Consider the following 12,446-nt stretch of genomic DNA (forward strand, 5'->3'; position numbering starts at 1 on the left):
TGCATCCCAAATGTTAGTTCTTACAGTCTTACAAACCAAAAATGTAAGCACTGAATTCATAGTGGATTGCATTATATTTTCAGTAAAGATGCATCACAGAATTATGGGAGTTTAACAAATCAGTAAAACAGTGGAAGACAAACCCTCCAGGATATGTATAAAGGAGACTTAAACAGTACATTAACAAGATGCTGCCACATCTTTCCCTACCTTCCTCAAGCTCATCAAAAGTAGAAAAGAGCCTCACTGGGAAAAAATGTCTTTAACAACTTTTTTGAAATATATAATTTCCATACTATAAAATTCTCTCATCTTAAGTGCTCACTGACATTCTTGTATTTACTGTGTTGTGTAACCGTCACCATCACTGGGTTCTAAAATGAGTCCATCAACCCAAAAAGATTGATCCTTCATCCCTTACTGAGAAAATTTAAAGGTAGAAACAACATTTTCTGTCTTTACCTTCTCTTTTTATTACTCATGTTTCATTTCCTCATATATTGAACAAGGATTTGTTGAGCAGCTACTATGTGTCAGGTACTGTTCTAGGCAGTGGGAATAGTAAGTAAAAAAGAAAACATATCTGCTCTTATGAAACACAGAAACAGACACACACATTCATCCTGATTGGATGCAAGGAGAAACCGTGGACAAGATGAATAAGCAAAATACTAAGGCAGGATAGACAGTCTTAACAGAAAATAAAAACAAAAATACAACATGGACGACATAGATCTGTTTGCTTGTTTGTTTATACATATGAGTAGCATGACTAAAGACGGTTTTGCTGGAAAAGAGGTATTTATATAAAGAGGGTGAGCCAGCCAGCTTTTCAACAATCTGAAGGAAGAGCATTTCCCTGGTCCAGGACCAGGTAAATGCCAATATCCTGAAGCAAGGGAAAAAATATAGTATTCAGAGAACACATAAGAGCCTAGCGGGTTGAGCAGGAAAACAGGGAGGGTAGCGATGAAGTCTAAGAGGAAGGAGAAAGGGGGGTCAACTGGCTCTTAAAATCCATTGTAAAGAACATGGCTTCTACTCTGAGTCAGGTGGCGGAAGCTGCTGGGACACGTTCAGCAAAAAACTGACGGGAAGTGACTCAGATTTTAGTAGGATCACTCAGGTTGCTGTGTTGAGAGAGGACTAAAAAGGAGGGGATCCAGAAGTAGAAATCGGGAAGCAGGGATGACAGGCCAGGGTCTGAAACCCAGGATCCAGAAGTGGGGATCCGAAAGCAGGAATGAGGGGCCAGGATCCGTACACAGGAATCCAGAAGCCTTAAGACGGAAGCCAGGAGGCAGAAGTGGGGATGTGATTAGGAAGCTAATACAATTCCCAGTTAAAGACAGAACTGAGCTGATTAGGGGAAACACAGGGAAAGGTGAATCAAGGCAGATCAGAGGATTTGTGGTAGCTTGCAGAAAATGTTTAGAATCGAGAATGACTGCAGGCCTCTTTTGCCACAAACTGCTGCAAGAGCAGCATTGCCGATGACTCAAATGGAGGTTATTGAGAGAAACAGTGCTTCAGGGGAAAGTCCTTAATTTCCTTGGGGATGCTTGTATTTCCAGAGAGTAATCATTTATCGATCACTGTGACTGCTATGCTTTTGGCCTTTTTTTTTTTTTTTTTTTTTTCCCAAACAGGCTTTTCTAAGGAATAGATTAAGTACCAAGCTGCAGGATACTCCCACTCTACAGGACTGCAGTTCAGATAAATGGGTAATAAAAGAGGCAAAAGACACAGAATTAACTTTATTTCTATCTTTAAATTTTCCCGGTAAGTCATGAAGGATTTTACCGGGGTGATGGGCTCATTCTAAAACTAGATGGTGGCGATGGTTGCACAACTCAATAAATACTAAAAATTATTTAACTGTACACTTAAACTAAGTGATTTTTATGATATAGAAATCATGTTTCAATGAAGTTCTTTAAAACATTTTCCCCAGTGAATCTCTTCTCAACGTTTGGTGAGAATGAGAAAAGTGTGGAAAGATGTTGTCCCACCTTGTTAGTGATTAAGTCTGCTTTAGAGATGTCATAGAAGGAATGTCTACCACCTTTTGGCTGATATGTTAAACTCCCGTCATTCTGGGACTCATCTTCACTGAAAATATAATGGAATCTTCCACAAATTCTGTACAGACATTTTTGGTTTGTAAAATTGCAAGAACTAAAGTTTGGGATGCTCCTCACAATAAGACATATGGAAGTGTGAATTTTGAGTGTATTTGTAACAGTGACAGAACAACATTCTAATGAAAACTGCAATAGTTGCATTTTCATTCAATAAAAGTCCACTTAAATTTGGGAGATGCAGCTTCCATTCTAGATTATTAAGTTGCTCCGATATACTAGGAAGTGTCAGGACAGCTTGGCCTTCCTACTTTCAGTTAGCAGCACCCTCATGACCCTGGGGCTGTCAAAGGATCTCTCTCCAGATCCTGAGGATCTTGTGATAGCAAGGCTCTGTAACAATCATGGGAGCAAAACCACCTTGCTCACCTCCACTAGGCAGGAGGTGCCACTGCAACTCTTACAGGAAATTAATTCAGCATCTGTCTCTAGAGGCTGAGAACCACTTCTGTCTGATGTCTGATTTTGCAGTCTTATTCACAGAGCACCAGCCCAAATCCTGCAGGCAACTGAACAGATGGTAACACATTTTGACCAGAACATGTCTGGATCACATTTGAACCATGAAACTCAAGGTGAAGCATTCTGAGGCATTTTATTGATCACTACCTCCTTAACCCACAATTAATTATTTATTTCACTTGCCTCTCTAAATTTTCAAATCAGTTGGAGACAGAGTCTTAAGACAAGGTTTGATGTCTTTATTTACAATTTCACTTTAAAGTTTGCTTAGTTCATGAATTTGCCTCCCTGGGGAGGAAAAAAAAAAACTTTTTTTTTTTTTTTAAAAGAGGCTTTTAAATGTAAAGGGTTACATTATTCATTAATGTCACAATAAATAAATTTATTTAAAATAAAATAAATTTAAATTAGCTTCTGTGTAAGAAGATAACTTGTGATTAGTAAGAGAACAATGTAACTAATCTGTATTTATGAAACCAGATCCTTATAATTAGTGAAGCAGATGTCTAATTAATTTGGAAGGTACACAGCCATATGGACACAACTAGAAAAATAAACCTGAAGATATTATTAATAGCTGGTCAAATTATGTCCTTCAACCATCACAGATCAACCACAAATGTAGCACATTGTTCATGTGATTCCACAGAGGTTTTAAAATAGCGATGCAGTCAGAACTGAACAAAATTATAGCAATGATTAAATGACTCGGGAGGGGTTTAAATTCTAGATGTTATGAAGCAAAGGTAGGAGTCAAATTCACTTTCAATTTAACAATCATTTCAAGAAAGGCTATTTTGTCTAGAACAGCTAAAATTCAGTGTTTCTCTTTGAAAATCAATTGAATGGTTCTTGATACAGAATATCTTAAAGCAAAAACTCAACAGATGTTGATAATGAAAACCCCTTGCCACTTCAAAGTTTTAAAAAACTCCCTTATGTTATCTTCTATGATATACTGCAGGTAAAATTCCAATTTTGTCCTTAACCATAAATGTACATGGTACCTTCAAACACATCTGGTCCCGTTCTCCAAAACAGTAAAGCCACCTGTCAACTAACCATAAATATGAACATAGAGACAGTGAATCTGCATTCCATGTGTGCCTGGGAGCAAGGATAGTATTCTGTGTCTGGGAAGAAAAGGAAGGCTGACCTTTGGAAGAACGGAAGTGTTTGCTGGGGGCAGTGAAGCCTCGAGTTCCATGCACATTCACAGCAGCCACTCGAAACTGGTACCATCGGCTGGGTCTTATGTCAGTCAGTTGAACTCGCTCATCTGTGGTCTGAGGGGACATGTCACAGAGCACAGGAAACATGTCATTTTTTATTCCAATATGTTGGTTGGATCTGTTTAAAAAAATACACTAACCCATCAGCCAATGCAACTCAGTCTGTCTTCCTCCTGATAAGAGGAGCTTCTCATGCCCAGTTATGAAGAGAGCTGTCAGGGAACAAGGAACCACTGATATTTCACCCCAAAGAATTAAACATCTCTTGAAGTCAAAACATTATGACAAGAGCTTGGGCTATTTCATTTTATTTTATTTTTATTTATTTATTTTTTTTGAGACGGAGTCTCGCTCTGTGGCCCAGGCTGGAGTGCAGTGGCCGGATCTCAGCTCACTGCAAGCTCCGCCTCCTGGGTTCACGCCATTCTCCTGTCTCAGCCTCCCGAGTAGCTGGGACTACAGGCGCCCACCACCTCGCCTGGCTAGTTTTTTGTATTTTTTAGTAGAGACGGGGTTTCACCGTGTTAGCCAGGATGGTCTCGATCTCCTGACCTCGTGATCCGCCCGTCTCGGCCTCCCAAAGTGCTGGGATTACAGGCTTGAGCCACCGCGCCCGGCCAACTTGGGCTATTTTAACATCTGGTGACTAATTACAGCATTTGAGATATTCAATCAACAGAGAATATTTATGTGTAGTAATTGTTACATTACAGCAAGAAGATGAAGTCATCTTCAGATTATAGAAAGAAAATGTCTTTTTAACTCACATGCCAAATGTAACAGTAAAATAGGTATAACAACCCACATGCAACCCACTAGCAATTTCTGGAAGTAAATTATAACCCAAGCCATTGTTTAAAAATCTCTTGAGTAAATCACATAACATCTATGAAGAACCAGTCCTGATCTAAAAGGGTGAGATGTGTCAGCATACATTTGTTCAATAATATGCCCAAAAGGAAAAAAACAGACACTGGGGAAGATCAGAAGGTTTTGCTGTCTCTAGTGCTACAATTTTAAGATATCAAATAACTTTAACAGTCTTCATACTATATATCTGCTTTCAACAATGCTCTGTGTTTTGTTTCTACTGGTAGATCAGAAAACCTTTGCCCTGAATTCCAAAAAATAACCATCTACAGTCTATGCCCTCATCTATATCAGGTGCCAAACTCAACTTGGATCTGTGGATGAAATTAAGGAAACAGGATTGGATTTCAACACTCCCAAACTTCAGTTTATAATAACTGAGGTTATAATAACCTCAGCTTAAAATAACTTAATGTGAAAATGACTGTCATGTTTACATCAATATCTAAAAGAAGCTGAACATTTCTGAGATCAAAGGAAGAATATGAACTCTTACATGTGGCTTTCTACCTGATTTGGCAGACTTTGAGAAAACACTTTCACCTTCGTCATTTAGAGTTTCAGCTGTGCATTTAAAAAGCTTCAAGTAGGGTGCAGCACACCAACATGGCATAAGTATACATATGTAACAAACCTGCACGTTATGCACATGTACCCTAGAACTTAAAGTATAATAAAAAAAAAAAAAAAAAAAAAAAAAAAGCTTCAAGTCAGCGTGGTATCCACAGCGTTTAGCAGAGAAGTATTACATGTAGCATTAACAGGAAAAAATAATACCAACAACAATAATAAAATAGCTTTTCACTTTCCAAAAATCTTTTGGAGATAAAGGAGATGATCTTATTGTCAGTTACTTTCATAAATCTTTAAGTAATTTGGAAAAATTACAAATGAATCTGTACCATGATTTATGAAAGCATGCCGTGTAAATCAAATGGAATTTCAGGCTGTATTCTGAGTAGCTTTATGTTTTACTGAAGCAAATTTTTTTATATAAAATATAGGTATAGAATAGAATTACTAAATTTATTTGACCTTTTTTTTTTTCTAATTTAATGTTGTTTTTACATCAAACTTCTTATTTATTTTGGGGTCTTTACATTGTTTTATTTTAGTGCTTAACCCCTTTGAGACACTGCTATTTAGAAGATATTCTTCTTCCAAACACCTAAATATTGACATTTATTTTACATTTACTGAAAAAAAAATAGGAATCTAGTCCTTGGAAAAAATGATCTAATCAACATAAGGTGAGATTTTTTTTCCTATAGACATAGATGTGGAGAAGGCGTTTTAGTTGTCTAAAGGCATGAAAGTTTCACATTCACATTCAGAATCTGTTACTTTTTATATCCATGTAGGGTCTTTTTTTGTGTTGGGGGGGTGGTTGCAGCTGGTAGTGGATTTAACAGCTCTTAAAAAGAAAGACAATATTTTGCGTTTCTCATCAACAAGACAGAAGTGGAGGAAGCACTCTCTGGGAGTGTTGCCATGCAGGTGGTGTATCAGTTTTTAAGTTGACTAAGACAAAGAAGAAAGCACTTAGTGAAGATTTATGGGCTGCTGGCTATGTCCCACTAAGTAATTTTGTGATACAAATCTTATCCCATGCTCCTAAAGTCTGTGGGTGGAATAAAGGTGTAAATGCAGGAGAAACAGAAGAGAAGGCATTAAGATTGTTAAATGTCAAATTTGTCCTCATAATGTTGCATTTCCCCTACTCGAGTTGGCTTTGAGTTTAGCCGAGGAAAATGTAGTTCTTGGAGAAAATACATGTGAATAATCAGGTTATAAAATTAACACCCTTCCACGTGTATTTGAACAAATTAAGCCAATGGTCCAGTTTCTGAGCACATTCATTTGTATCTATGAACCTCATCCTCTCTTTAGAAGACCCCTATGATGTTCATTTCATATCTGAGTAAGTAATTTCTGTAGTCAAGCTATTTTGAGGCATAGCAAGTTAATTGTATGTGCATAGGTATGTAGCAGACACTACCTCCAGGATGAAAATCAAAGTCTATATGAGGTTCTTACCTGGGCCACTGTCTGCCAATGAGTGGCATCATCTTCGCTAGGATGGATTCCATAATTCCATCTTCTTTGTACCACGTAGATCACAGGCTCAATAGAAATATTGAATTTCGAGGACCACTTAACCTCCAGCTGTCCAGACGGCAGTTCTGTAAATCGTAACTCTTTTCTGGGCTTCAGGGGGACACCTGAAATAGGACCGTATCAATTAAAACAATCTGCGTGTGACTCAAATTGAAGTAAAAGTTGAGGAAGAACAAATATGGAAGAGATGAATCTGATCTGATGACAGCTGAGATTTCCTTTCACAAAAGTGGCCTCTCCATACAGGGTTTCACATCTGAAGTCTTCTGACACTCAGTTCAGCTATTTGCTCCTTTTTCTTTTAACTTGCCTTGTTTTTTTTTTTGTTTTGTTTTTTCTTTTTATAAGACAGTCTAAATTGATTCCTGATTCTGAACAAGTGGCTTATTCCCTAGTAATCTCTAGAGCAATCATTTCATGTGCATTCTTGTGAATAAATCATGTTACAAGGTTGTTTCACTTGAGGTTAACATGGAATTCACACTAGGAGATCACTATAAAGAGTTTCAAGTCATTTTCCCATTTTTTTATCATGCTCTGTGTCTATTGATATATTCTAAGGTCATTATAACACGGTTTCCAGATTTGATCTTCCTTCTTTCTTAGGGAGTTTTCCATTTAAGGAAAACACTGCAAAGCAAAATCTCTTCATGTGAAATCTCCTAAGAGTGATTTCCAAAATTCAAGTCTTTTGGATTCCCCAATCGATTGCTCAAGCACTCCCCTATAGTCTCAATGGCTTAACATTGGAAAATAATGAATTTATGTTTGGTTTTGGCATGAGTGAGTGCGCTGCTTCAAAAGTTTCCCACAGGTGTTTCATTTTAAAGTAGTTAATCATTCCGATTTGTTTCTCGCCTTCTGTACATGCAAGTTGTCTGGCAACTGATACATTGAAGAACCACAGTTCAAAATAGCAGGCATTTCAGAAAGGGAATTTGTAAAGAAATTTGTAATACTAATAGAATATGCAAAACTAACTGAATGAAACAGAATCTATGGCTCCATGATGGTGAACGCCATCAACACCAACAACACCAATTACCATTAACATCATTTTCTGTCCACAATTTGCTGAAAGCACTGCAAACTCATTTCAAAAGCTAGTTAAGAATACTCTATTTCTTCTTCCATTTTGTAAGTTTAAACACAGAAGAAACTGGAAAATGTGCAAACACCAAATGCAAATAAGGTTTGATGCATGTTGACATGCTTGAATTTCAACTCCTATTTCATTTTGATCTTAATTCATGGTAAGTCTTGTTTAAGAAAATTTTAAAGTCATCAAAGATTTGGATGGATGGAATTGAATAATTTTTTAAAGCATATTTATATATGGTCAAAAGTCATTAATCTAAAAAAAACTACTTTCTGGAGAAAATGTTTACCGTACCTATTGCAGTCTCCTTTATTACTGGTGGGTCATGGCTGAGGAGTGACCTCTAGTTTACAATAAATTTGTCTCACCTGATCCTTACTGTGAGTTTGTGAAGTGGGTAAAGGGTTAATTATCTACATGTTGAATGGGAGATAATTGTGTCTAAGGAAGACTAAATTAGTTGCCTGGGGCTACAATCTGATATGAGGTTTCTCTCTGAATTATCTGCTTCCTTCTACATTTCATATTAGAAAAGGCCACATAGAGAGATAAAGAGATGGTTTTGATAGATACGCAAATGCCTTGGACATTCTTATTCTAAGATGCTCAGCTTTCCTGGTGGATCTGGAACTTCACCAAGTCAGTCTTTGACTCCTGTTCTGCCATGACATGCATTTATTTCAAGCCTGTATCGTAAACTTTTCATCTCAGTGCATAACCATAGCAATGGGGGTACCTTGACTTGGATGATTAGCATATTGCTGCTAAGCAAATGTTTTTCCAGTCTATCTCTAATCCCTGGCTAAGCTGCAGACCATCTTTTCCACCTGCCTGCTGAATTTCTCTGTCCTAGATATGTCCCCTCTCCTGCGATATCTATCTTTATGACAACTTCATTCTTTAGGATGTCTAAGGGATCTTAGAACCTTTTTGATTTGTTCTTGCATCTAACAACATTTAGTTGTCTTACTGCTTAGTACATTTTCAAGAATTATCAAATCATTCTGTCTCCATGATGGCCACCTGACTTTACTCCCTTCCTTGTTCCGACCTTTCAACCTATTTCCCTGAATCTCAATCTCTTTTTCTAATGTCCCCTTATTGGTACTTTGTGGCTATTTTTCTAAAGTAGATGGGAGGTTCTCTCCTTCAGCTTCCCAAACTCTTTAATTGCATCCCATTTTCTATAGAATGAAGGGAAACTTATTGGCATTCCCTTCAAGGCATCCTTCTTCATAATTGGCTACCATTTATTTGTCAGTCTATCTCCTGGTACATCTTTAGTTTTTGTCACAGATAATATCTTTAAGCCCAGCTTTCCTACAAACACATTGCCAGGTACTTAATAATACCATGGCCTGTTTATTTTATTATTATTATTTTTCACTCTGAAATGTCTTGCCTTCTGCTTTCTAACTGTAGACCCTTGAATACTTCCAGGCTCGGACCAAATGCCATCCCTCTGTGACACTTCCCCTAAACCTCCCAATTGGAAATAAAGGCTTTATTATTTTGCCCCCCTTCAATGTTGAGCCTGTAACTGTCAAGACATGCATTTAACTGCCTGTTGCTGCAGCAAACTCATTTAATGATGCCTGTCTTCACATTGAGCCACAGCCCCCAGAGGTCAAAAACCATGTCTCCTTCATTCCCGCACCTCACAATGTCCCAGAAGAGAACATTCTGCAATAGCAAATGTTCAATGAACAGTCAGTGTTTGCTGAATGAATAGCCAAACCCACTTTCTTATTCTTCACTCAAGAATATATCTGTGGAAATAAGAGACTAGTGCAACATTTATGCAAACCACAGCAACAATGGTAATCCCTACTTTGCTTGAAAGTCACCTAGGGAAGGGTGAAGATTTATCATAGATATTCTGTACTGCCATCTTTATCATACATTGTTTCAAGCGACTCACATCTCTTTTCCAGCATGGTTTTATTACTCACATGAACATTCACTCTGTTTTTTAAAAAGGTAAATACCAGAAAGTAAAGCAATGCCAAAATGTTTACAAGACAGAACGTTTTTATTACATTGACCATAGGACTTTCCCATTAAAAAGAAAAAAAAAAAAAAAAGACCAATTCCTGATGGAATAGAAATTCCAAAGTTAATTGATTTTAATAGAAGCAGCTCTGTATGTTTTGTGTCAAGAAAAAAGTCACAAAAATTTGTTCAGAGTGATGAAAAAACAATCTCAACAAGGTGATCATTTAGTATCATTCTTGCATTGAAGGTTGGCCTGCATATGCCAGACAAATAGTTCTACCGAAGGGGATAAGGCAAGAGAGAGCAGTCGCAGAGGACATTTCATGATTTACTTGATTCCTTGGTGCATAGTAAAAAAAATGATGACCAATTCTTCAAACTCATAGAGCGCATTCTCCGAGACTCCTAAATCTACCTTTCTCTTTGGCTTTCCAATGTATAATCCTCTGGAGTAACTACAGCTACAGTAAATAGCCTCCTAAGTAACCTGAACTCACCAGAAGCCAATCCAAGCAACCCAGTCCCCTCCTGTAGGGTTTTAATCTTGAGTAGCATTCAAGGACCAACAGCCTTAATCAAATGTAATGAGCATCAGGGCGATGTCAGTTCAAATTTCTTCATTTAAAAATCTCTTTAATTATGATGAAGCATGACCCTGCAATTTGCATGTTAAGAAATGGTCCATCTGCTTTCCATTAAAGTCAGTTGGCTCCTTTGATTGGAAGTAACTCCAGCACTCTACTGTAATTGTGTGCAGATGGGGCTCAGCCCCGCTCAGGACCTCCAGCCCTCACTGCTGGTGCGCACAGTCCTCACTGGCTGAACCAGCATCCCAACTGCATAACCAGATGTGTAGACTGGATCTCTTCTCAATGTGTTTTCTATTATGTAAATGATTAGCATTTTTCTCTTTAAAATTATTTTTGAACAAATTAGTCATCTGAAATCTAAATGATTCTGTTGAAAAATTAGCAAACATTATCATATGGCACCCTGCAATATGTGACATACACTTTTTTTCTTTAAAATGCAAGAAATATTCTGCTGAAATCAAAAGAAAACCCAATGCTTTTTAAAAATGTTGAAAATATATGGATAGAAAAATCAATTAGGATAAGCAATCTACAATTGCATACTCATTGTGAGATTTTATTACTATTAATTTTTATCATGTATCTAAATTACATAAAAATGTAGCAAGATGTATTGTTCTACTGAGTTAATCACTACTTGATATCTCTCATAAAGGTAATCAGAACTCTAGAATTTGTATTTACATCACATTAAGGCATTGGGCTACTGGATGCAAAATGTTGAAAATTTATTTGTGAGAAGTTGTATAAATCTATCTCCAGAGGTCTGAAGTTTAAATATTTTATATATTAATTATTTGTGGAAATATTAAATCAACTCTATGATCGGGTCTTTTTGAAAAGAAACAGATTGACATACAATTGATTCTTGGTTTATCCATGGCAAAGGGAAACTATAGGTCACAAATTAGTCTGAATCTTTAGGGTTGTAAAATTTTTTAACTTTTCTTTCTCCCTGCCCAAACCATTTTTGCTACAGTTGGAAGCCAAGGGAGGCAGTGGGATTTGGCAACAAAACAGTAAAATATATCACTCTTTGGAGGAAAGATTGTCTCACCAAGCCATAAAATAGACATACTATAGAAAGGAAAAAGGAAGTGCCCTCAAATGCACTCATTTGTGTTCTGTAGAAGATAAGCCTTTTAAAGATTCTACAACTCTATGAAGAATTGCATTTCATAGAACTAGCACCAGCAGGCATCTCCAATCATGTTAATATTTCCAAGCCTTCTATTTTGATGCTAATAATTTTATTTAAAAAGTAAAAGGATCTCTGCTGTTTGTTTTAAACTATAGTCTATGAAGGTTAACTTACTTCCAGGCATCAGTTAAGTGCAGTTCTTACAGCATAGCCCAAATTCAGTGCTCAAATATAATAGGGAATTTTGTTGATCATATTTTCAAGACACCCATCGCTTTTAAAAACTCAAGTGACCAGTATAAAAAGCTCTTGAAGTTATAAAATCAGTACTTTCTATCTTCCCTTCCACAAACACAACAGACCAAACAGAAAGTATGCAAGGGTTTTTATAATTTTAAAATACTTTTAAAAATTAATTCGATAAGTAATAAAATGAAACATATACAGAGGTTGGTAAATGTCCATTTACTTAAAGGTTAGAAAAACAATTTGCCCACTTAAAGAGTATTGTGAGCATGACAATCTCAGTAATAAACACTGGACCATGTGGGGGTCAGTGTCACATGGATCCTTGTACCCCAATGCCCATTATGGATGACAGAAAACAGTAGGCACTCCATGAATGTGTATTTAACTGAAATGTGTCAATACTTCTCCAACCAAGTGACAGCAGCCCCTTGTAAAGGTAAACTGGGGAAAATGCTAAGAAATGTTATTTTGGATTTCCAAACAGCACTATGCAACAACACTTTAAGACATAAATAATGAATGAATGAGGAACTTCAGGTTTTCAAT

At 36.9% G+C, this 12,446-nt stretch overlaps 1 protein-coding gene across 1 annotated transcript in view; it reads right to left on the reverse strand.

Moving 5' to 3' along the window:
- Positions 1-12,446, reverse strand: part of ANOS1 (anosmin 1) — a 213,298-nt gene that overhangs the window by 50,153 nt on the left and 150,699 nt on the right. Inside the window, exons 5-6 of the mRNA XM_030934773.1 lie at positions 6,743-6,927; positions 3,760-3,889 (exon numbers count right to left, since the gene is read on the reverse strand). Coding sequence (XP_030790633.1) covers positions 3,760-3,889; positions 6,743-6,927 — 315 coding nt within the window. The remainder of the gene's footprint in view (positions 1-3,759; positions 3,890-6,742; positions 6,928-12,446) is intronic.

The sequence above is a fragment of the Rhinopithecus roxellana genome, chromosome 7 (assembly GCF_007565055.1).
Source record: "Rhinopithecus roxellana isolate Shanxi Qingling chromosome 7, ASM756505v1, whole genome shotgun sequence".
Lineage (NCBI taxonomy): Eukaryota > Metazoa > Chordata > Mammalia > Primates > Cercopithecidae > Rhinopithecus > Rhinopithecus roxellana.